The sequence below is a fragment of the Hydra vulgaris genome, chromosome 12 (genome assembly GCF_038396675.1).
Source record: "Hydra vulgaris chromosome 12, alternate assembly HydraT2T_AEP".
In the NCBI taxonomy this organism is placed as follows: domain Eukaryota; kingdom Metazoa; phylum Cnidaria; class Hydrozoa; order Anthoathecata; family Hydridae; genus Hydra; species Hydra vulgaris.
In genome coordinates this window covers 19,937,375-19,964,515 of record NC_088931.1, presented here as the reverse complement: position 1 = coordinate 19,964,515, position 27,141 = coordinate 19,937,375, and the positions used below count along the sequence as shown (strand labels likewise).

Here is a 27,141-nt window from a genome sequence, read left to right as displayed (position 1 = left end):
CCCGACTGTCAATAATATTGACCAACTAGAAATTTGGATTAAGTATAGTAGTCCAGTTGAGTTAGATTATTTGTATGAAATTTTTTATAAAAACATGTGAAAATGCGCAAAATAGTCAAAACCTTTTATCTTTAAACATAGTCTTATTGTATATCTTTATTAATCATTTTTTATGATAAACTGTTTAAATAAAACATGAAAATATGGTCTTAAAATAAACATGGACTAAAAAATATATAGTCTAACAAAAAAAGTAACTAGTTATTTATTTTGAATATTTTTTGTTTTTATTTAATCTTTTATTTTATTATTTTCCTCATCATCGTCATTGATGCTTTACATAAAATAAATTCAACAAATTTAATTTTTTTGTGGAAATATTTGTTTGTAATTTCGAATATTATTTATGAAGTTTTGGATGATGTTTTCTGAGCAATTCTAAAACATCCATTTATTAGGGGGCTCAGAGTGGCTGGTGAACTTTAGTTCAGATAGAACTTTTTTTTTCAGCCAATCGTTATCGCAATAATTTAGATATTCCTATATTTATGAACGGTGATGTACTTGATGAGTCATCTACTCTTCATCTTCTAGGATTAACTCTTACTTCCGATCTTTCTCGGAAACCATATATCAAATCAGTTGCAAAATTAGCATCTGCTAAGGTTGCATCTCTTTATCGAGTTCAACACTTTCTTACTCTGGATTTATCAAGCTTGACACTTTCTTACTCCGGATCTCTATAAATCTCAAATCCGTCTTTGTATGGAATACTGTTGCCATATCTGGGGTGAATCTTCTAATAATGCCCTTTCTCTTTTAGACAAGGTGCAAAAGCGAAGTGTAAACATAGTTGGACCTGCTCTTGCAGCCCTCCAACCATTATCACATCGTTGTAACATTACTTTTCTTTCTCTTTTCCACAAATACTATAATGGGCACTGCTCTAAAGAGCTAGTGTCTCTTGTGCCATCTACTAAAATTCATTCTAGTGTTTGTTGTCATTCAATTAAGTCTCATCCTTTTTCTGTGACTGTTCCTAAGTGCTTCCAAAACTCTTATTTGTCTAGTTTCTTTCCTCAAAAATCAGTCCTTTGGAATTCGCTTCCTTCATCTTGCTATCCTGAATCATATAATTTGCAATCTTTTATGTCTGTCGATCATTATTTTGCTTTACAAACTTCATCTTTTCTCTTCTAGTTCAACTTCCAACTCTTATAGTGGTTGCTTGCAGCCTTGTTGGAAGCAAAAATGTAAAAAAAAAAAAAAATTTTAAAAATATGCCTTGCAATTATATCTAATGACCTTTATTAGTGCTTCTGGCGTAATATCTTTAAGAGTCATTCAAGGTGTGATAATCCGTCATGCAGCTTCCAGCCTTATTTATTAAATAATGTATCTTTTTTCAGTAATTGATTTTAAATACATTTTCAGTTCTACAACAAAATCAAAAAGTAATTCAATTACTCCTAAAAAATACCTTTATTCAGTTCAATGAGTTTTAAGCTGCTGCCTCTAAAAGCTTCATTTAAAAACAATACAGCTTTTTAAATTTATTTTTTAATTTTATGTTAAATTCTAGAATTCGACATTTATATGCTAATTTAAGATCTTCCTTTGAAGATTCATGTTCAGATAACCATATAACTGTATGCGCATAATCAGAAAATCCAATTGAAATTAAGTTTATATTTATTGATGAAAACATGGATACCTTTATTATTTTTGGTGACTGCTCTACCATAAACATCTGTTGTTTGCTGTTGATTTCAACAGGCAAAGTTACGCCATCTAGTATATCATAAATGAATTTTAATAAAGTACTGCTCTCTATTTGTGAATTATTACTAACTTCTGAAATATTGTCAGATATAAAATTCTCAATAGTTATGCTATTGGATCCTGATTCACTATCTACATTCTTGTGCTGGTTATCAATGTTTTAAAGTTATGGCTTATTCATATGTTCTTTAAATTATTGTTTCCAAGTTGAGATTTATCATTTAAACTACATATTTTGATTAAAGTAGTGTTCAAAACTGACAAATTTTTTGCCTCTTTTAAAAAAAAATTCATCGAACTATTTATCTATTTAATTTTGCAACTTGAACCTGCCTTTCTATTTTCTTGTGCACAACTTTCATAACATCTTTACAACATTCGAGGTAATTAAATGTTGTATTTAAATGTAAATTAAGGGATGAGTGAGTTTTAAAATGTTACCAAAATAATTAAAAAATAATAATAATTTGAAGTAATAAAACAACAAAATTATTATGTATAAACATTTTTCAAATTAAATTGTTACCAAATTTATCGTACTTTATTGTTTCCATTCAATTAATTTTTAGATTTAGCGAAGTTCTATTCTTGAAAGAAATTTTATTTGATTTTGTGTGCAAATAAAAAGTAACTTAGTACTAAAAGTTTCTTAAATCTTTAGTGTGATTTCTTATTAGAAAAACGTTTTTTAATATTTGGGTAGTTGTGTAGTTGCACTTGTGATAGTACGACTGTTTGCATGCACCATTTCAGAATAGGGCCCAGAAATAAGGTTCTCCTATTGTGAATCATGGAATACCTTTTAACATGATCTATACTTTTAACATGATGTATACTTTAGTGCATCACTGCGCAAAGTTTCAGCTTCATCAAAAAATTTTCCCACAACCATTGGTTTTTTGAGTTTTACTCCTAGACTATTTCATAAAAAATAGATGACAAGGTCTTACAAAAATTTACTATTATAATACACAAAAAACTTGAACACATATGTTATTAAGTTTTATTAGGCCAGATTAAACTTGCGTTGAATACTATGACTGTGGTTACACTATGCTAGTTAAGTAAACTTAAGTTAAATGCTTTTTTTATTTTTATTGGCAAACACTTATACTCTCGAGCCCTTAACCTCAAAACCAAAAATAATCAGTGAAAATCGACCTTTAAAATTAGAAATTAATTATTTCAGTCACTGATAAAAACAAAAACTTTCAGTGTAAACAGGCTTTAAAAATTGTCAACCTAGTAAATTTTGATTTGTCGAAAATGAGCTTTTGGCTTATTTATGAAAACTGTTAGATAACACGCATTTGACTGCATTTGAAGCATTTTGCCACGCTAGAATTAAATAGTTTTATGCTTGTTTTGTAAAAAATATTAGTTTCAATTTATAAATTATAAACTATCAATACAACCCTCCGTTTATTCGATTTTAGAAAAATTCCCCTCTTTCTTTGTTCTATGCTTGTATTAAGGACTCGAAAGTAGCTTTTGTAATTATTTCTCATTATTGAATAAATTAATTTTGAAATAATCTTAATGGGTGTCTCAAAGGTAATTTTGAATTTTTATTTTTTAATTATATCCTGAAATATTTATGTCTACTAAGATTCATTCTTTCTTTAAAAAATCACTTTTTTCTTCTTTTTAAAAGAGTACTATTTTATAGTGAATCAAATTAATTCGCCAAAAACGAAAAATGTTCTAAAAAAAACCTGTTGAAACAGTTTTTTGACTTGAAAATATTTGATTTTGTATGTGTAGTTTGTAATCAACAAGCTAAGTGGTGATATTCAATAGCACCTCTATACATGATTTTTTGTACCAGCTACAGATTGTACAAAGAGCAATTAAGCCATTAAAATCATAAAAATTTTTGACATTGTAAAAAATGACTACATTTTTAAGTAAATACTTTTTATTATTTAAAATAAAACAAAATGTTTATTTGGATAAATTGAAAATAAGCTATTGTAAAGAAAAACAACCTTTCAATGAGAAACTAAACTAATTTCACATCCATTTAGGGAGATAAACTAAGTATTAACTTTCAAGTCTGTAGAACGACATATAGTATTTACAAAGCAAAAATTAAAATTATTGTGAAAAAACTAAGTAATACTACAAAGATTTACTCTTAACTCAAGTGAATAGTTTTACATCAGACATCCCTGACAAATGAGATGACTCAAAATAAGAGTAGGTGAATATACAAAATACTTTTTATTAAAAACGACACAAAAAGTACCAAATTTTGACCACTTTATTCTCTAACAGTTTAGTGCTATGGCTTTCATTTTTATTTCATATTTACCTATTTTTAAAAAATCACGTATTTTAAAAAAAGTTGTTTTCCATTTAATCTTTATATTTTTATATCATAATATATATATTAATTAATTTTTTTAATCAAATAATTAAAGTAGTTTTAGTATCTGAAAACAGATATTTTAGGGTTCAGATAATTTGCAAGAGTATTAACCTGAAATAAGACTAATTATAAAATAGTAAAAGGAAATACTTTTCATAATATATTCTTCTAGTCTTGATCTTAAAGGTATTTCTACACCAAAGCATCCAACAGAACCATCATCAACTAATAAATGGTGAGTATGATTATGGTCTAAAAATGCTCCTGGTTGCACTAAACTGCAAGCAACTTGATATTCTGTATGGGCACTGTATAATTTGCTACTGTATACTTGAGTGTTATCAAGGTTTATCAACTTTTTTGCATTTGTAACAATCCCCCATGTTGCAATCCCTATACACGCTTTAGTAGATCCATGCAATGCTTCACCAACATGCTTCATGACACCAGTGTTTGTTCCACCAGTTATAACCCAAGCTCCAGGTGTTTTTGCAACCTACAATAATATCAGAAACTATATCAAAGAATACGTTGTTTTTATTTTTTTTAATTTTTTTTTTTTACTATAACAATTGCTATATTATATTATGTAACTACTTTTTTTATTCATAAGTGGAAAAATTTGCAAAATATTTATTATGAAGTTACTACAAAAAAAGTTTAAAGGACCTGAATCTTAATTGATCAATGTCAGCCTATTTTTTTTAAACAATTTTAAACTATGTTTAAAATTGTTTAAAAATTTACTCATAAGCAGTTGTTGGCTCTAGCCAAAACAGAAATATTGGTGTAAAAGGAGACATGAACTTCTTGGTTAAATGCTCTCCCACGGTGCTCTGTGATAAGACTATTAGATCTTCACACAGAGCACCTTAATAATTGAAAAAAGAACCACCTTAATAACAGAAAAAGATAACAAAATAATAATAATAATAATAATAAAAGGTGACCTACTTACAGAATTTGCTTTCAGTAAAAATCATACAAATCAGAATTTCAGTAAAAATCACTATTTTAAAAAAAAAACATTTTTTGCTAAACAAATAATTGATAATTTTTTATGAAACGATAATATATTTTTATCGTAATGTTGTGTTCTAGCACATTTTTCACTTATTTGGTGTCTTCTTCTAACCCCTACCATCATCACGACCATTACCATCATCATCATCATCATCATCATCATCATCATCATCATCATCATCATCATCATCATCATCATCATCATCATCATCATCATCATCATCATCATCATCATCATTATCATCATCAAGATCATGATAACAATCATGATTATGATTTAGAAAATGATTATGATTTAGTAAAAGATTTAGAGAATAGCAATGAAACAATAATAAAAGGTGGCCTTTTTCAACTAATTTCAGATGTTTTTACTAGCGATTACCATTATTAAATACATTTATATGTTTATTTTGATTCTATATGTACTTCTATGCATTATTAAAAACACATTTATATAATAATTAAAATTATATCAATGATTTAAAATATTTATTGATTTTTTTATTGTAAAAATTATTTCTTTGTTGTAAAAAAAAGAAATATCGGAATGTAAAGTACATATAAAAAATACATTTTTCAAAAGTCTCCTATAAATATTTGTTTTTCTAAAGCAAAAAAAAAAAAATAAGGTGTCAAAAATATAACTCTATCTCACTAAACTATACAATTAAACTTGTAAATAATAATGTACAAACAAATTGTATCAATTTCTATAGATACTGTAACATTTAGCAAAAATAAATCTTACTCAAATAAACTTTATTCATAAAAACAATGCAAAATTTTAGTATAACCTCAAGTCAATATTATAATAAACACAGAAATACACTTTTAAAAACTAATTCAAAACAAGTTTTAATATTTACTCAAACAACATATTTGCAATAAATGAAAAAACAACCTCCATAAAAATAAAAAATCATTTTTTATGTGTATAAAAAAACCTTTTTAAACAACTCTGGCTAATAAAAAATTGATAAGTTAAATTATTAGGTTTATATTTTTAATATTTTTATAGTTTTTTGATTTTTATAGTTTAAATGCTGTGAAACTATTTATATATATTGATATACTTTAAAATTTCAAATTTTGAATTTAAATAAAACATTGTAAATAAAAGTATATAAAAAATATTTAAAGCCTTAAATCTTTGATGTGAAAATATTTAGTTGATAAAAAAATCATTAAATAGAAGGATAATTTAATAATACATTATTCAGTAGAAAATGATATTTTTTACCTTCAAGAGTCCATCAGTGAACTGATATTTAAGTGCAGGAGCTAAAGTAAAGCTTTTTGCTCCTCCAGTAACAGATATCAATAACCTTGGCTGCTCTAACTGCCAAACATCAACAAGAAGTGTAAAAATATCAGCTGATTTTGTGTTTACATCTAATCTTGCAAACTAAAAATGTTATAAATAGTTATGCAAAATTCACAAATGGCTGTATTATAGTGATCTACATTTAACAATACACCATCGGTGTATAAAATATTTTTCAACTTATATTAATAAAACTTTATCTCTTAAACACCTTGGCGATTGCTCTCCTTGTAGCACCTTTGAATAAAACTTGCCCAAAAGAATTTGTTTTAACTAGAACTTTGTTTTCATCTGGTATTTTTATGTGCTTTGATATCCATTTATCAATTTGGTTTGTCGGTTGAATATTCATTTGTGTGTTATTATTTGCATTTATATTAATATCAACCATGGCTGATCATAGATTACTATTTATTTAAATTTACAAAGTCAAACTAAAATTAAATGTACAAAAATTTATGTTACGTATTTCGCCATATTCATTTTGTCACGCGATCACAAGCAAACAAATATCAATTTTAAAAAATGAGAAATCCGAGCCGATTTTTTCATTGGCTAGTAAAAACGATAAAAGTTCTAAGAATTACACGTTTTTTAGGCGTTATCGCGGTCGTTTAGATATTAGGAAAAAGCGTTATGTTTAGGTACGCATGCGTCAGTGTTTGGTAAAAAATTTAGAGCTTTTAAAATGGCTGCGGTTCATAACAACAGAGTAAATTTTAGATGACAACCATTTATTTGCATTTTTTTGGTATGCTGTTCAGTATTATAAACTTTTTTTTTATGAATTAATGAACAAGCAACATATTTTTAATGTTAGACAAATATAATAAGTTTAAAAACAAATTAAGATGCGTATAGTTGTATTTCTGTGTAAGCTATTTTGCTGTAGAAGAGCGAATTGTTTATTTTTTTGAATAAATTTTCAGAATTTCTAACTGTACGAATTTGAAAATTTTTTCGTTAACTTCTTTAATATTTTTTTCTTTATAGTTGATTACTTTATAGTTCTTGCTTGAATTTAATTTTGGTAGAAAAATGCATTTGGAAACTTGCTATTGCTAAATAGAAAACATACACACATATATCATGTTTGTGTGTATGCATGCAATATACACATGCAAACAAGTATATATATATATATATATATATATATATATATATATATATATATATATATATATATATATATATATATATATATATATATATATATATATATATATATATATATATATATATATATATATATATGATAACAATAACAATATATATTTTGAAAAAAGGTTATTACATTTAATAGATATTAAAAATTGTACTAGTACTAATCTAAAGTAAAATAAAAATTTTATAATAATAGCAATGATATTAAAACAATTATAACGAGGACGATAACACTAATAGCAATGTTAACAATAATATTTATATTAATAAATATAATCCATATAATAATAATAACAATAATAATAGTAATAATAAGTTTGATAAATATTTAAATTAAATATTAAACAGTAACAATAAGTAATAACGATATGAATCATAGTAAATAGCGTTATAATAATATTTATATTACATATAACAACACCAAAAAAAAAAATAATAACCCACAACGAGCCCAACATTTTACAAACAGTATCTCTCCAAAAAAAAAGGCATAAAGACAGGTTTTAGTAATAGAGTTTAGTGATTTAAAGTGAAGAGGCAGATTATTTCATAATTTTATGCATTGGTTTGTGATAGATTTATGACCGTACTCAACTGAAAAATGATTTAGGATATATAGTTTAAGTTTACTAAAAGATAGAAGATAATAATGAGATTTTTTTATAGCAGGAAAGAAAAAACAGATTGAGAGAGGTAGGGTAACTTGCGTGTGATTCCAGACAAATTGATAATTTAATAGATGAACATGTAATTTGATAATTTTGGATAGAAAGTAAAGGAAATAATCAGAACAATATTCTTGAAAGTATATTATTCTAAATGTCTTGTTTTTAGATTAGATATTCCTAAAAATTTATTGGTTGATAAGTAATTTATAGGGTATTATATTAGTATATATATTAAAGAGTTGTATGTTTGAGAAATAAAATTTGTATTAGATAAAAGAGATATGCTTTATACTATTACTGTATAATATCTTTAGAAAAATATGTTGCTGATTTAATACAGGTGCTATCAGTGTTATGCATATTGGAAGATCATGCTATTCCATTTTTGAAAAAATGGGGTGCTGGGTTTGGATGCTACAAACAAGGAGGCGAATCCATTCATCACAAGTTTAATAAATTATTTACCATATATCGATCCCTTCTCCAACAAAAGACTTAAAAAGTATTCTTAAATCACACCATCAAAACGTAACTCTATTAACAGAAAGCTTAAACAACCTTGAGAAAAAGAAAAAACATTATATTATGCAACTATATAAGCCTAAATAATGTAAAAATATATATGTAAGAGATTAAAGTATTTGACAAAAAATAAAAGCAGAGAAGCAAAATACTACAAAATATATAAAAATTACCAAATACATTTTTTTCTTTGTTGGTTGCATTTCATACTTGTTGAACTATAATCGATATTTAATAATAATAATTACTATTATTATTATCAACATATACGATTAGCAGGTCATGACTTTTTGTTGCCAAGGGCGATTTTTTTTGGACTCCAGCACTGTTAATTACATCCGTATGTAATATCATGCTAACAGATATTATTACTCTTTTTTCCCTCACCCTACCCTGTTTATTAAATATTTGGATTCATCTTGGCTAATTTTCCAAGTATTTTAAAGTTGATCAGTATATAGTTCATTTTCTCGATTTGATGAATAGTTCCCTAATAGTCGTAAATTTATTTATTGATTCTTAAATGAATCATGCGTCTTTAATTTTCGGGTTTTCAATCTTGCCCCAGTTATAAAGCGATAATCGCTTTGTAACTGGTGAAAAATTGGCAATCCTGGGGAAAGAACTTTAAATTGTTACTTAATTAAAAACTTTGTTATTTTGAACATTTAAAATTTTTTATTTCGTAGCACCTAAAAAATAGGTAACTGCAATTGAAAAAAATAGGTAACTGCAACGGTCTCAACTTACGGGGTTTGTTCAGATCTAAAGTTCCTTACTTAGGTACTAGTTTTTAAAAATAAAATATTTTAGTCATGATATTAGACTCACTATTACCACGACTAAACGCTGTTAAAACTCTCAGTTAATATGTATATTTTCCTACTTGTTCTCCAAGGCACTTTCTAAGGGGTACTATACTAAATCCGCTCCTAATACAACTTCTTCTTATGGGTGTCCATAAAATAAACACCCATAAATGGGGACCATAGAACGCTTATTTTATGGCACCGCCGTTCCCCATAGCACGCTTATTTTATGACATCTAACGTTTCTTCAGGTTCTTTTAAAGAACAACTCCTCAATCCTTTGTGTCAGCCCTTTACGTACGCATTATAAGGCCTTAATAATGTCAAGGGCAAATATAAAGGGCTATTTTTTTGTTTGATGTAATTTCGTTGTGATAAGAATTTAAATTGAATTTTAATTCTTATCGCAACGGAATTAGTTAACTTTTAGAAAAAATTGCCAACTTATATATATTTTGTTTACAAATGTCACGTCACATAAGAGCGAGTGAGGGGGAGTATTTTCTTATTGATTTCGTTGAATTCTGCGCATATCCTTGGTCTATTTTTACAAAATGTGGTTTTATTGTCTAAGCACTTGCTAATTACAGTTTTGTTAATAATTAGCCTTATCGTAAGGCAAAAGTTGAAGTCTTTGGTCTCGAAAATGTTTGCGTAGGCCTCGGCCTTGAAACTCTTAATCTTGGCCTTGTCCTTAAAACTTTTGGCCTTGACCTTGTAACATGTGGCCTTGACCTTGGCCTTGTTAACAACTTCGATTTGAGGTAGTTTTGAGGTAATTTGAGGTAATTGTCAGATAAGGTTATCCTGTCAGATCAGGTTATCCTGCTACTGGTAACATGTAACCCAGTACAATCTGATTCATGTCCTGCTGCCTTGTAGGATACCCCTTTTTAGGCAAAGGCTAGGATGCCAACTCCGATTTATAACACCCCCTGCCTTGGGGCTCTTGGTTGAGTAAAGGCTAGAGATGATGTCTCGATAAAATTACTCATCTTGGGCAGATGTTAAATGCACCCAGCTACTGTCTTGTAGAAGACCTCCTAGGCAAAGACTAAAGGGGTCGACAGTTTCTATCCGTTGACCAGCCTCGCACCCCTTCTTCATCTATTAGACTGGCGCAGATGTATTTTTAATACATTGATTCCAGTTTAGGATGTTGAATGCTGGATCTTCTTGACTTAATGCATGGGTTTTGCTTGTGTCTCTGTTTTTATGACTAGGCAACTCATTCTATCATCTCCTAATGAGGGTACAGCTCTAAAACTCAGTTTTATGGTTCTAAGGCCGGCTGGTAGTCAGGTTTTCCGAACTCTGTGGTAGCTCTCAGAGAGGCTGATTCCATCAACAGCTGAAAAATATCAGAGTATTAACAGTGCCATGTTGCGCATGGGTGGTGTCCCTGCTCACCACTCTGAATGACTTGGCTCTAGTGTCAGTGATTCGGCAGGCATTAAAGCCCACATTTTTTGCCTTTCTCAATCTCTAACTCAAATAGTCAACTTTCCAACTCGCTTTCCAGACAACCCGAATAATTTACCTTCTCTACTTGACTTATGTCTTGTTTCTGATCCTAGTCAGTGCTCAGTTTCTCCACATTCACCCTTAGGTGCTTCTGATCACAGTTTGATCTCTCTAAAACTAATATCTCATTCTTCTTCATCACCTGAATCCCCTTACTATCGAACCTCTTACAACTGCAGTAAAGCTGACTGGGATTCTTTCCGTGATTTTCTTCGTGATGGCCCTTGGGTAGAAATCTTTCGTCCTCCTGTCAACAAATGTGCATCTTAAATAACTTCGTGGATTCCGGCTGGCATGGAATCTTTTATTCCCTCTCGACGATTCCAGGTCAAGCCTCACTCTCCTCCATGGTTTTCCTCACACTGTGCTGCTGCGATTGCCAATCAACACCGTTACTTCCATATCTATCAGCAAAACAATTCTCCGGGAAACAGGCGTCTGTTTATTACTGCTAGAAACAATTGTAAAAAGGTTTTGTCTAACGCCAAAACCCGCTATTCTTAGGTCATGAAATCTCGTATCTCATCTCAAAAATTAAGCACTCGTGACTTCTGGAGAATCTTTAGTAATATCAATAATAAGGGCAAATCTATAATTCCACCTCTCTAGTATGGTTCAGACTTTGTCACCTCACCTAAAGACAAAGCTGAATTGTTTGCTAAAAACTTTTCATCAATATCATCTCTTGATTCCACTAGTTGCTTTCTACCTGATATTGACAACAAACAGCTTGATCCATTGCTTGACATTCATATCACTCCAGCATCTGTATCTAAAGTGATTTCCTGTCTAGACTCTTCTACAGCTTGTGGCCCGGACAACATACCTGTTATTGTCTTGCAGAAGTGTTCTCCGGAGCTGTCGTCTATACTCTCAAAACTATTCAACAAGTGCTTATCAGAGTCTTGCTTTCCAGCCTGCTGGAAAGCTGCATCTGTTATCCCTATCTGCAAAAATTCTGGAGAGCGATCTGATTCGTCTAACTACCGTACTATTAGTCTTCTTCCTATCATAAGCAAGGTTTTTGAATCTTTAATTAACAAACACTTAATTTCTCATCTTGATTCTAATCACTTACTTTCTGACCATTAATATGGATTTCTATCTTCTCGTTCTACAGCTGATTTGTTAACAGTAATAACTGACAGGTTTTATCGTGCATTAGATAAAGGTGGAGAGGTTAAGGCCATCGCTCTGGACATTTCAAAAGCTTTTGATAAAGTTTGGCATGCTGGTCTTCTCCATAAGCTTCCTTCTTATGGTGTATCCGGCAACCTCTTTTAGATCATCGAATCCTTCCTTTCCAATCGTAGCATAAAAGTTGTCCTCGATGGACAACACTCTTCTTCTTATTCTGTAACTTCAGGGGTTCCTCAAGGTTCTATCCTTGGCCCTATACTCTTTTTAATCTACATTAACGATCTTCCAGATATTCTCACATCTAAGGTGGCATTGTTTGCTGATGACACTACCATTTATTCTTGTTGTGATAAAAAACCAACACCCTCTTATTGCTTGGAGGGGGCATTTGAGCTTGAAAATGATCTCACTTCTGCTACTGCATGGGGCTCACAGTGGCTGGTGAACTTTAATTCAGATAAAACTCAATTTTTTTCAGCCAATCGTTATCGCAATAATTTTGATCTTCCTATATTTATGAACGGTGATGTACTCGATGAGTCACCTACTCTTCATCTTCTAGGATTAACTCTTACTTCCAATCTTTCTTGGAAACCATATATCAAATCAGTTGCAAAATTAGCATCTGCTAAGGTTGCATCTCTTTATCAAGCTCGTCACTTTCTTACTTCGGATTCTATTCTCTATCTCTATAAATCTCAAATCCGGCCTTGTATGGAATATTGTTGTCATATCTGGGGCGGATCCTCTAATGATGCCCTTTCTCTTTTAGACAAGGTGCAAAAACGCGTTGTAAACATAGTTAGACCTGCTCTTGCAGCCAACCTCCAACCATTATCACATCGTCGTAATGTTGCTTCTCTTTTTCTTTTCTACAAATACTATAATGGGCACTGTTCTAAAGAGCTAGCGTCTGTTGTGCCATCTACTATAATTCATTCTCGCGTTGCTCGTCATTCAATTAAGTGTCATCCTTTTTCTGTGACTGTTCAAAGTGCTTCAAAAACGCCTATTTGTCTAGTTTTTTCCTCGAACATCAGCTCTTTGGAATTCGTTTCCTTCATCTTGCTTTCCTGACTTATATAATTTGCAATCTTTTAAGTCGTCTGTCAATCGTTATCTTGCTCTACAATCTTCAACTTTTCTCTCTTAGTAACTTCCAACTTTAATTAGTGGCTGCTTGCAGCCTTGTTGGAAGCGAAGATGTTTGAAAAAAAGAAAAAAAAAAGTTTAAAAGGGCATGAAAAAAAACATGCAGATAAGTTAAATCCATCATTTGTATAATATTAAAAGTTTAATTACAGAGCTAAAAATATTTGATAGTATAATTTTAATATATTATAATATACACTTTTAAAATCTTTAAATTTAAAGTAAACATGTTGGAATCTGTACATTGGCTCAAAGGCCAGGTTTGCTAGATTGCGTAGTTTTGTGTCTCCCTTGGTAGGGAATTAAGTTTATAATAAATATTAATTATTTTTTCAACTACGACAAAAAAAAGTCACCGGTAAACTTCATTTATTTATCGCTCAGTGTTACATAATTTAAAAAGTTGTATCATACTGATAGAACTTTTGATTTAATTATCGATGGAATTTTTGAAATTTATCAATATAATCAATCTGTAGAATAATAGCATATATCAAAATTTATTTCAATTGTACATATAGTGTACCTACTTCATACAATCATAAAGTTTTTAAACATTATGATTTAAATCTTAAAGTTTTTAAACATCAAAAATATGTCAAAATCTAATTTCAGCTTCTGTTACGTAAGAACATGATACTGTGCCTTTAATGATCAAATCGTTTTCTTGAGGTGTTTTATAAATTAATCTAGAGAAAAAAATTTAAACAAAATAACAAACTTGAATCAACTGTTATCATTAAATGTCAAATTACATTTAAAAAAATTAATACTAAAAAAAGGACACCTTCTAGACAATGAAAACTTAAAAAAGTCTACTTTAGAAATTTTAATGAACGAACAAGAGAAAATAGTACTAACAAAATTAGCTATAAAATTAACCCTTACTTCAATGCCATTAAAGTTAAAATAGATAAAAATTAAAAAATTTAAGAAAAATAACATAAGTTTTTGCATTTTGTCTTTTCGTTTGTGTAAAGTTTGTTTTTATTTGTTCTGTTTTGCTAATTATTTTCATTTTTGTTTGCTGTTGTTATTGAGTGTTTTCATACTTTTTTGTCTTATTATTTATTATTTTTTGTCTTAATTTTTTTTTAAATTAATTTAATTTAACAATACTTTTATTTATTATTATTGCTGTTATTTTTTTTGTTTGTTCGTTTATTTTATTTTAGGTGTCACTCCAATAACTAGTAACTAAAATAAATAGTAATAACTAGTTTTTAAATATATAAGTGACACCTAACCTAATTTTGTTAAACTATAAAAAACTTGTAATTTTTCAATTTTTGGTTGAATAAACAATAGTAAATGTGTAAATTTATTTGCAGTAATCAATTATGTAAGGATTTCTAGAAGTTTAGGAATATTGTGGTGTAAAAAGAGTTGCTATCTAGTTTTGGGCAACAAACTAGCTCTTTTTTCATCAAAGCTGTTTCATTGTAAATGTCACCTGCCTCATTTTAAATGTTACCTAAATTTTAAATAATTGAAAAGTATAGGATGCCTAATACAGTAAATATTTGAATTTTAACCTAAATGGAAAAATAGAAAAAAAAGAAACAATTTAAATTATAAATATTATGCAGGTTAAAACTTTCAATAAATAAAACTATAAGAAATAAATAAAAACAACATGTTGCATATGAAATAGGATATATATACAGCGGTGGCCAAAAATTAAAGACCACTTATTTTTGAGTTGGTTTCTTAATCTTTAAATTAAAATTAAGAAGATTCTAATTGACATATTAAATTTTTTTTTAATATCTTGTTAATTAAAACATACGGATTAAAGTGGTATAATTTTTTTAATCTAATTCTAATTAAATAGCGTTTAACTTGTTAAAAAACTGATGAGTACTTATAAATCTTCTTTAAATAAATTGGACAAAATTTAACGACCACTTTTAAATCTTTAGTTAAAATAATAATCCATTATCTTTTTTAACTATCTTAATTGCTTATTACGTTGGCTATAAAATAAAATGTCGAAACCTGAGTTTCGATATCAAATAAACATTCATTTTTTGAATTGCAATAAGGATATAAAAATAATGCAAAAATGCGTGCAAAGATCGAAGAAAAAGACAGATACGTGGCTCTTGTATTAAAAGAAGAAAGCTATAGCATCAGACAAATAGCAAAAAAGCTCGGAAGGTCTCACTCTTGCATTATTAACATAGTTTAACGATACAAAGAGACCCGGTCAATTAATGATCGTCATAGGACTGGACGCAATAAAATTTCAAATGACTGTGATGTTCGCTCGTTAGTGAGATTAATGAAAGAAAACAGACAAGCATCATCTACAGACTTGTCTACGAAATGGACACTGTCAAATGGTCTGAAAGCAAGCCCTAGAACTGTGCGAAGAGTCCTCCATAATTTAAATTATTTATGGCATGCTGCTGCAAAAAAACAACGCTTAAATAAAAAACAAAAATTTGCCAGGAAAGAGTGGTGCAAACTACATAAAAATTGGTCCACAGATCAGTGGAGCCGTGTGGTCTTTAGTGATGAAATGAACGTTGAGGTAGACAACAGAAAAGGTAGCGTAATGTTGCGTAGACTTCCAAGCGAACGGTTCAATGAACCATGCATTTTTAAACGAACAAAACAAGGCAGTGGTTCAATAGGCATTTGGGTCTGTATGAGTGCCTGTGGAGTTGGCGTTTTTCATTTATTCGATGGTAGACTCAACGAAGAAGGGTGCATCGAAATTTTGGAAAACTCGCTTATTCCTAGCATTGATTTATTGCAGTTGCAACATGGATTTATTTTCCAGCAAGATAATGCGCCGTGTCATAAGCGCATGTTGTTAGCGATTGGTTCAATTCTAATAAAATTCAAGTGCTTCCATGGCCTGCCAATAGTCCAGACTTGAATCCAATAGAGAATTTGTGGTCTTGGCTTGATCACAAGCTTGGTAAAGAACAACTTTACAATTTGGAAGATTTGAAATCTTCTATCTCTCATCATTTGAAAAATGTGCCTGATGAAGTAATCAAAACTTTAATGAATTCAATGCCAGAACGAGTACAAGAGTGCTTGAAAACAAATGGAGGAACAACACGTTTCTAAATTATTTTTTTGAAATATTTTTGAAACTGGTCTTAAAATTATGTCCAATATTTTTTCCCATTTATATTTTTTACCAGCCAGTTTTTTAATTTTTTAACATTATTTTGTAAAAAAATTTTAAATTCTTTTATAATAAATATAAAATACAATAAAAATTCTTTCTAAAAATGTTTTTCTTTTTTTGATACCTTTTTCCAAAGTAAAATTACACCAAGGTTAAAAATAAATTTTGAAAAAAAAAATGAGTAGTCTTTATTTTTTGGCCACCGCTGTGTATATATATATATATATATATATATATATATATATATATATATATATATATATATATATATATATATATATATATATATATATATATATATATAGGGTTCCCATATCTCCGGATTTGCCCGGAGATCTCTGGATTTTAAGGCAAAAAATAAGCCTCCGGGGGATTTCAGAAAAAAACATGAAATCTCCTCTTTTTGAAGGTTTTTATTTAATTTTTATAAAAATTCCATATTTAATACTTATTTTGAGTATATATAGAACTGAAAATTTAAAAACTATTAAATGCAATTTTTTTTGTCATTCTACCAATTTATTGAAAATGCTCAAACAACACGTGTTCTCTTCTCTTCTTTACACAATATTGAAAAATGCGCGCATACAAACTTGCGAAAACGAAAGTTGCGACCGTTAAATTACATTAAGGTTATAAAGTATTTTGGTTGCTACTACACAAGAAATTATTTCTTGAATTTAAATTTGACGTTTAAAAAGTAAAAGAATTGCGACACTATCAATAATGTCGTCCAAAAAAATGTTTTCTAGTTTAAGAAAGGGAGAAATGATTGTGAAGCCAAGTTCGAATTTTGGCCAGCTGGATCATATATTTTTGTTTCTCAAAAAGATAAACAAATTTCCCTATGGTAATCTTATTTATCTAATGCATCTTACAGTAATAAATTAGTCAAGATTACGCAATTTGCATAACCGATTGACCTGTTATTAGTCCTAATACTAAGAGTTAAAAGCTTTTATTTGGATGAAACTTGAGAGTATTCCTATTTTGGATCAAGTTTGAGACTCTATTTTATTTGTAAATGAATGAGCATTTTTTAATGTTAATAAAATATTGTGCCGTTACCAATTTTCTAACTTATGAGTTCAATAAGTATTTGTTATCAAACAAAAACTTATTGGAAAAGATGGTTTCAACAAAAATGTATATTTGGTATGATTCATCTTCCCCTGTTTATAGTTCTTGCTCTGTTCCGACAATTGATTGGTAAATGACAGTGAAATTGATAACTGATGCAAGTGATTAGTTAGATACAAGTAAATAATGGTTACAAGATGACAATAGAAACAAGTTATATAATGAAGATTTAATTCATGGCTTGCATTTATATAGTTTTTATCTTTCGTATATTATTTAAAATATTTTAATATAGAATAACTTATTCTATATTAAAATATACCGTTTTAAAAGATTTATTTAATCAAGACTCAATAATTGTTAGACAGCAATAAAATTGAATGTAAACATTTTGCGATTAATTAGATTAATTTTAATTACAAATTCAGCAATTTGCACTAAAAAACGAATGACATTTTTTATTTTTTTTACGTGCTTTTTTTAAAAAAAAAAGAGTTTTGATTTATTTAATTTTCTTAAAAGGAGTCCACTCTGGTACAACCTTGCTAAATAATGGGGACTCCCTATTCATTTAACACGCTTAGTAAAATCTCCTCTTTTTCGATGGTTACCATATGGTAACCCTAAATGTATATATTTATATATATATATATATATATATATATATATATATATATATATATATATATATATATATATATATATATATATATATATACATATATATATATATATATATATATATATATATATATATATATATATATATATATATATATATATATCTTTTAAAATCATATTCTTGTTATACAATATTTTCATATTTGTTGAATTTAATATTTTTTTTGATGTTATTATATATTTACAATATTTCGCTGACCTATAACGGTCAGCGTCATCAGGTGTAATACAAAACGTTACAAAAAATTGCTACAAAACTACATAAATCAAACCGTCAAAAAAGGAAGACATTACAGGCGTAAAATAAAAATAGTTTTTATAAATAATATAATGGCGTCAGTTAAAATTTTGACCAAAATGGTCTCCAAGTTCTCTTGTTTCTATTCATTATAAATTCACCTTTGAATTTGACATTCTTTTTTGAAGAAGATTTAACGTTTACATTTCGTATCTTCAAGTTTTTTGTTTGCTTGTTTTTTGTCAAATTCAAAGGTGAAAATATAATGAATAGAAACATCAAAAAAATATAATGAATAGAAGCATTAAAAAAATATATTTAAAACAAAAAGTTTATACGCTGCAGTCTTAATTAAATTCAACATATATATATATATATATATATATATATATATATATATATATATATATATATATATATATATATATATATATATATATATATATATATATATATATATATATATATATATATATATATATATATATCAGAGATGGGCCGATTCCGATTCTCAAGGAATCGTAAGAATCGCGATTCTCAACTTTTTAACGATTCCGATTCTTTTTTAAAAGACTTTTTAACGACTTCACTTCTTTTATTCTTACTTCCTTGATAATTTAAGTTAACATATACACTCTTTGCCGTTGAGATTTTATATATATATATATATATATATATATATATATATATATATATATATATATATATATATATATATATATATATATATATATATATATATATATATATATATATATATATATATATATAATGTCATTATCATGCCGAAACGTAAAAAAAGCGAGGTATTTTGTGATCAATTCAAATGACACTAACTCTGCAATATGCAACTTTTGCAAAACTGTTATATCCAGGGATGTCGGCAGAGTTTGTCAGTCATACACAACATCGAACATGCTAAAGCATTTAAAAACCTTTCATAAATCTGAAATCAAAAATCAGAAACATGATAAAGCTAGCGTTATCAATTTTAATATATGCGAGGATAGCTCTACCGCAGGACCATTTTGTAAATCCAGTCCTAACCCTGCTTTTGAAACTCCTATGCCAAGGGAACTTCGATCTACTACACTCGCATCCGCATTCACAAGTCTCAACCCGAAGTCTGAGGATGCAGAGATCAATACTAAAAGCTCTTCTTCCACAATTAGTTCTATAAAAATGAAGCCTAGATCTTCATCTACTAAAAAACCAACAATACATCAAGTGTTTGCAAAGACCAGGCCTCTCAAATCTACAGATCCGAAGGCAATAAAAATTACAAGGCTTATTGCTGAAATGATATGCATAGATAACCAACCTGTTAGTATAGTAGAAAATCCCGGTTTCAAGAGTTTTTAGAGCCAAGGTATACGATACCAAGCAGAAAATACTTCTCGACTATTGAAATTTCTAGCATTTATCAGAAGGTATCAAGTAAAATTCAGTTCTTGGCAAAAAAAGCTTATCATCCCAGTGGACACGGTACGTTTTTAAAACGTTTTTAAGACGTTTTTATAAGGTTTAATCCTAATAAAAACGTTCAAAAAACGTTTTTAAAACGTACTGTGCCCACTGGGATGTTAGTATAACTACCGACATGTGGAGCTCAACAGCCAATGTTGATTACATGAGCCTAAAAGCACATTTCCTCACAGAAGATATGAAACAAATTCACATTTGTCTTGACGTGGTACCTTTTCCTTATGAGTCCCACACCGCAACCAATCTTGTTAACTTTATGAATGAATCACTTGAGCGTTGGGGACTACTTGAAAAACTCAATATAGTAGTAAGAGATAATGCCAGAAATATTGTTTCTGCTATGGAAGTCGGGAAGTTAACAAATATTCCTTGTCTTGCCCATATACTTCAGTTGGTTGTGAAAGAAGGCTGCCTCGACAATGAACGCATATCTTTACTAACTGCTACCTGTAGAAGAATAGTAGGACACTTTAAACATTCGGTTAAGTCATACAAACTTTTGAGACAATCTCAGGAGATTCTGGGACTGTCTAAACACAGCATTATTCACAGATGAGCCAACTAGATAGAATAGCACCTTCCACATGTTGAACCGTTTAATTGATTTAATTCTGTTGGTAACGCCACATTTCCCAAAAGCTATTCGACTTAACAAGGAGTTGTCAACCGGAGAATGGGATAGTTTGGTTCCTCTCGTTGCTGCTTTAAAAGTGTTTGAAGAGGTCACGCTTACTGCAAGTTCATCGAAAGTGACCACATCAGAAGTTATCCTAATAATAAATGCAGTTAACATGTCAATTGATCGCATCAAGGACTACGGAAGTTTTAAAGAATCTCTGTGTCAATCTTTGCATCGACGTTACGGAGACTGCGAGAACGAACCTATATATGCTTTTGCAACAATACTAGATCCCAGATTTAAAAACAAGATTTTCAGGAGCAGGACGACGGCTGAGAAAGCTGCTACTTTATTAATTGGCGAGTTAAATGCATTGGACATAGATGAGGGTCGTGAAATTAAAGCTGCTCAAAATCAAGAACCTACCACACCTGCTCCAGGTGCTGTCTGGTCATTATATAACCAATTAATCAACACAAATTCTGTAGTAAGTATTGTGCTTCTATATTAGTATTGTACTTTAAATATTGCAAGCCTATAAATTGTTTTAATGTTTTAGATTTATACTGTGCATTGCACAATGTCAGACGAAGTAGCAGTGTACTTGAAAGAACCTCTACTTGCAAGTCACGAGGACGTCTTTGAATACTGGAGGAAATCCAAATTTTTTAACATGAAAAAACTAGCACAAAAATATTTAGGGACGCCTCTATGTACAGTGTTTTCGGAGTGGTTGTTTAGTACTGCGGGTCTTATCTGCGACCGGAATAGAAGCCGGTTAACTCCGGAACGAGTGCAAATGCTTGTGTTTTTAAACAAGAACCTCCCGTTTCTTAACTATCAGTACTAACGGTACTAATATCATATGTAAAAGCTGATTGAAAAGACAACATTCTGTGTATCTGATCACTTTTACCATTACTTATGACTATATTATTTGTTTCTTAATAATAATAAGTTCCATACAAACATATATATTGTTTAATATTAAGTTAGTTGTTTATTTGCTATTATTTCACAGGGCCGACGACACGGTTTTCAAAATAGAGGGGGAACACTCCCTTATTTCGAAAAAAAAAGTCTATTTATAGGTCAATTTTTTTAAAAAGGGGCATGCCCCTGGGCCTTGGTGTCTTTGGTTCTGTTTCACCTGTACCAATACAACTAATTTTAGTGTTTTCACTTTTAAAATCTGCATAAATATTAAATTAACATGATATAACGGTTAAATTATTAATTTAACTACCAGTTTTAATTAAAATAATAAGAACCGCAAAAGAATCGGAATCGGTAAAGAATCGGAATCGGTATTTTTCAGAATCGGCCCATCTCTAATATATATATATATATATATATATATATATATATATATATATATATATATATATATATATATATATATATATATATATATATATATATATATATATATATATATATATATATATATATATATATATATATACATATATATATATATATATATATATATATTAGAGATAGGCCGATTCCGAAAGTTAGGGTAGGCCAAAAACAAAATTTTTCGATAATTTCACTTATCTGCAAAGAAACACGATCCTTTACACATAAGAATACAAATTATATTTAAAAAATTATATAAAAACATTATTGAGTGCTGCCGAATTTGATTTGATTATTTTCATTTTAAACCTAAAATATGTCAAAATTGAAATTTTGTGGGAAAGACTTTCCACTTAGTGAAACAATATTTTCCACTTAGTGGAAATAATAGAAATATTTCAATCATTAAAAACATTATTTTAATCTGTTTTAAATGTTTTGTTTTGTTTGTGTTGGTTTTTTTTTCTAAATTATTAATTTTCTCGTATACCTTTGTGAGTATTTAAAGGTAATCGGAACACAACTTGATTCCTCTCTCAGGCGCATCGTTAGTTACCTTTGAAATTTTGACAAATAGCTTCATCTTCAAATATTTAGTATTCTTGTCACATTCCGATGAAGGAGTTTTGAGCCATTTTCCATCATCTTTTAAGTTGTGAAAAATTAACCAAGACTTTTTCCCAATATAAGAAAATATTTCAGAATTTTTTTAAAATAATAGAAGAGTAGGTTTACCGCAATTGATACCAAGTGGTTTCCACAATCTAACATTTTTTTGCATTTCTTTCTTTATCATTTAGAGTCATTTAACATCTTTGGTGCGTACAGTCAATGCGCCTTCCATCTGGCTTGATGACTAGCACCTCATGCTTTCCATTTTTTAGACTCCTCACCACCTAATAGAAAATTTTAATTGCTAGTTCTACAGCTTTTTTATAGTCTCGTGCATGATGCTTAGATTGCAATACTTTCTCTAAAAAATTGCGAGTTTCGTTTGCTTTCTTTTTTTAAGAAAGGATTTTCAAAATCAAGGGTCCTACTAGAAATTTTGAGAGGAATTTTTTCAGAGTTAAGCCATTCCTTTTTAAAAATTTTAAACTCTATATTATCATCATATGTTTTCTCCTTTTGAAATAAAGCATTCCAAAATGACCCAAGAATCAGTTCTAAAACATGATGGCAACATGCAAGCCAGAGAAGCGTTTTCAAAGATTTGGTTTCCTCAAGAAGAGCTGCCACTCCGTTCTCACTCCAGTATTACAAGCCGTTGTATCAAAAACTTTGGCAACAACATTTTTCTTAAGATCCCATTCTTTTAGATCTTCTATAATTCCTTTACAGATAGAAATTCCTGTACCAGACTGAATAGGTTTTAACAAATAAAACTTTACCTTCCAGGCAAGATATGAGTTTCCCATCCCAGTGAAGAGTTAAATAATCTAATTTAACTTTTGTTTTAAACTCTGAAATTATACTTCTTGACATAAAATGTCCACTTCTTTAGCTTTAACACCATCTAATAATACATTTTATAGTTTTTTATGCTTATCAAAAATAAAAGCAATTTAAAAACAAAACAAAAACCTAAAACCAGGATTGCAGAAATATTCATTATTAGCTGTGCATTTGATAATTTAGATCTGTCAGCTGTTGCTGTTATCATTGGATGACAAATAAAGTTTCTTGGTAAAGTTAAACTTATATTTTGTGACACAGCATCTTCCGCAATTTCGATAGATGATTTTAAGTTATTTACTTTATGATTAATTTTATAAGAGCTCTGAAAATCAGAGTGCTCAGACCCTCTAGACCCAGCAACAAACCATTCTTCAGTTGAGTCACTACTATTATCAATGTTAAAATCAGTTTCAGAGTTAAACTTTTGTCTCTTTTCTTTATCGATTCTCATTTTTTTCTTCTTTTGTTTTTTTCTTTTTAAGCTTATTTTTAATAAAATATCTCTACCACCTATTCCTCCTGTTTTAACTCCACATTTGAGAACTGCAAACCAGGCAATATCTTCTTTTGCATCATTACATGGTCTGGTTTTTTTAACATAATCTTTCCAATATAGAAAACTGATATCATCCATTATTTTTTTGAAACCTTACGCAAGTATTTCTTTCTTTAAACATTTTTTACATTTAATCTTGCAAGCTTTCTCCATTTATCATGAAGGTTTAGAATACTTTCAACAATGTATTTGTCCTGCTTGCAAGGAATATCAGCTTTATCCCAAAATACTTTAACAGTTTTTATTGTTAATTTAGCAGCTAACTTTAATTTTGAAATATCGCTTTTAATGTTTAATTCTTTTTTATATTTGGAAAAAACTTGAAATGAATTGTTCATCACTTTTTAAGTGATACCTTAACAAACAAAAGCAGAAATTCAATTAAAGTACATTATTTTCATATATATAAAAAAGTCTGTAATACCCCAACTGAAATTTGAAAAAATTTAAAAAATATATAAACCTAAAAAAATTGTAGACAACGCATGTAGTAGGCATCCAACTAACTAAATTTCATCTGATGATTGCAATGCTTTTGTGTATTTCTTTTTTATTGACTCCGCCAGAGTCTGTTAAAAGTCTGTTTTTTTTTTCGATTTATATTTCTTTTGTTTTAGAAATGCCATTTTTAAAATGAATTAAGACTTCTATGACTCATAGAAAATATTAACAATTAAAACACGATGATTTATTTTTTACTTTAAAACGATACTTCAATTAGTATTATAATATAAATTTATTTAGTAACGACTATTTAAAAATCGTCAACTTCCTTACAAAAAAAAGGTAATATTATTATAGATTATTGTTATTTTAAATAGCGGTTATATCTAGTTTTAACAATTTGTTAAAATATGATAAGCATATTGTGTAATATAAAGTTTTAATCAGTGTTTTAAGCATGTTTTTTTGAGAATAAAGTCATTGCAATGCGAAACAATCTTTAAGTGTGGTAAAATTAAAAAGGATGCATGAATGTTGTTTGTTTATATAAAAATAAATTTGAAATACACCATTATTCAAAAGTATTTAACCGAATAAATTAAAAAACGGAACAGATGTAATGGAAGTTATGTGTTTATGTTGCTATTCAAATAATTCAGACTTAAAATGAAATTCGGCAGAACTACAGTTTATTAGCCAACATCTGTATACCTTAAAAAATTGTTTTTGTTGATTTGGTGTATTAATAAAAAATGTTGACTTTTTTTTAAATTGACGACATTAAAGTAGGCGCTAGATCTTATCCGATTAAAATATTTTAATTTAATAATTGTTTAATATAAAGTTTGCCATAACACTATATCGTCTTCTTTGATGAGATGATGTATGTATTACATATCAATTTTTTATTATTCTTTGCTTTTTTCACTTTGACTTCAAGTAGGAAAGCTGGGAGAAAATAAAATGCTTTTCTTGTGTGAAAGATTTAAAGAGAAAACAGAGAGTATTGTTAATTTACATATAAAAAAAAGGTTTGACTTGCGGAAATGCCGTGGCCAAGTTTACGACAACTACTTAAATATGTCAGGAGTTTAAATTTGCAGCAACGTTGATTGTCAGCATAGAAAATTTTGGTGTTGCTTCCTTTCATCAATATTAAACTTTTTATTTATAAGTTTTATTAATTATTGTAATAAATAAATAAAATGTAAGACTATTTTTTTATTACTCAGCTGCAGTTCCACCAGATGAAAGCTTTACAAGCTTTCGAACACCTGACGCTTAGCTCAGTTTGCCGCTGAAAACTAATTGCAATACGACCACGGGAAATCATTGCTGCCGTGAATTCGCAGCCTAAAGTTTAACTAAAATATTGACCCATGATGAGCAGATAACTCGTTGTGGCTATGAATTTTCATCAAAATGAACGATGATAGTAAAATTACGATGAACCTGAAAATGCAGTTTTTGCTATGAGATCCCTGAACATTCCCTTGAAATGAAACTTTTTAACATTGTGCTTCATGATTTTATTCAACAAAATCTTAGTGATGCATTGTGAAAACTGATTATTTTAGATCATCAGAAGGTGAACAACCTTTACGAGACTAAAATTGATAGAAGAAAAAAAAAAGATTACAGAGTCACTCTTCGTGGGCGACACGCTAAGCATAATTACTGAATAAGTTAAGTATTTTAACACCAGCTAATATGCATTTAATGGCAATAAATAAAAATGTGCTTTTCTAGCGCTGAGGTCAAAACTTATTTATACGCTAATCATATAATGATCAAACTGATTACGATATAAAACATATATATATATATATATATATATATATATATATATATATATATATATATATATATATATATATATATATATATATATATATATATATATATATATATATATATATATATATATATATATCTTGACAGATACCCATTTTTGATAGGCTATTTAGTATTTCAAGGAAACGTATACAGGGTTGTCATATAAAATTATTTTTCAGTTATTCAAAACCTAGAAAACGAATTACATGGAGTAATTCCTAATAATATGTATAACGTGGGTATAATATGAAATATTGATGCTTAACTCAATATTTGATCATTTTTTAAGAAATATGTTGATGTTTATTAGGTTATTGGGAACAATGAGCACTTTATTGAAGTTTTACATGTCTAAAAATTGTGCAGTTCTTTTATTGGAACAAGTAAACAATTATAATGCACATGCTTTCGAAGACCGTGGTTATGCTATAAAAGAGTTTATTGCCACTCAGCCTAATGAATTGACAATGAACCCAAGTTGATTGTGATTTTTCAAGTTGAACGAGACAATGGTAATATTGAAAAAGTTTGTGTCTCAAAACAGAGTACTTATTACTACTAACACCAAAAACCAACAACCTGTTTAAAATTCATTTTGTCGCATTGTGTATGCATCGTGTACGCATCGTGTATGACGGAACTTATACCTTAGCCAAGTCAAAAAAAATTAAATTGCTGATAGATTTTTTGGAAACATTCCAAATGAGTTCTTCTCAACTGATGAAAGTGTGTATACAATAAATGACATATTGGTT

At 28.9% G+C, this 27,141-nt stretch overlaps 2 protein-coding genes and 1 long non-coding RNA gene across 3 annotated transcripts in view; 2 read left to right on the top strand and 1 right to left on the bottom strand.

Moving 5' to 3' along the window:
* Nucleotides 1-7,057, bottom strand: part of LOC100210951 (transient receptor potential cation channel subfamily M member 1) — a 51,592-nt gene extending 44,535 nt beyond the window's left edge. Inside the window, exons 1-3 of the mRNA XM_065812477.1 lie at nt 6,712-7,057; nt 6,417-6,581; nt 4,304-4,649 (exon numbers count right to left, since the gene is read on the bottom strand). Of these exons, the coding sequence (XP_065668549.1) occupies nt 4,304-4,649; nt 6,417-6,581; nt 6,712-6,891 (691 nt within the window). The 5' untranslated portion in view covers nt 6,892-7,057. The remainder of the gene's footprint in view (nt 1-4,303; nt 4,650-6,416; nt 6,582-6,711) is intronic.
* Nucleotides 7,058-7,120: 63 nt separating this feature from the next.
* Nucleotides 7,121-9,031, top strand: LOC136087683 (uncharacterized). The gene is made up of 2 exons (XR_010641981.1): nt 7,121-7,251; nt 8,647-9,031. It is a non-coding gene; the product is annotated as an uncharacterized LOC136087683 (long non-coding RNA).
* Nucleotides 9,032-24,771: 15,740 nt separating this feature from the next.
* Nucleotides 24,772-27,141, top strand: part of LOC100197824 (transient receptor potential cation channel subfamily M member 1) — a 62,136-nt gene continuing 59,766 nt past the window's right edge. Inside the window, exon 1 of the mRNA XM_065812475.1 lies at nt 24,772-24,892. The gene's annotated coding sequence lies outside the window, so the exon portion shown is untranslated. The remainder of the gene's footprint in view (nt 24,893-27,141) is intronic.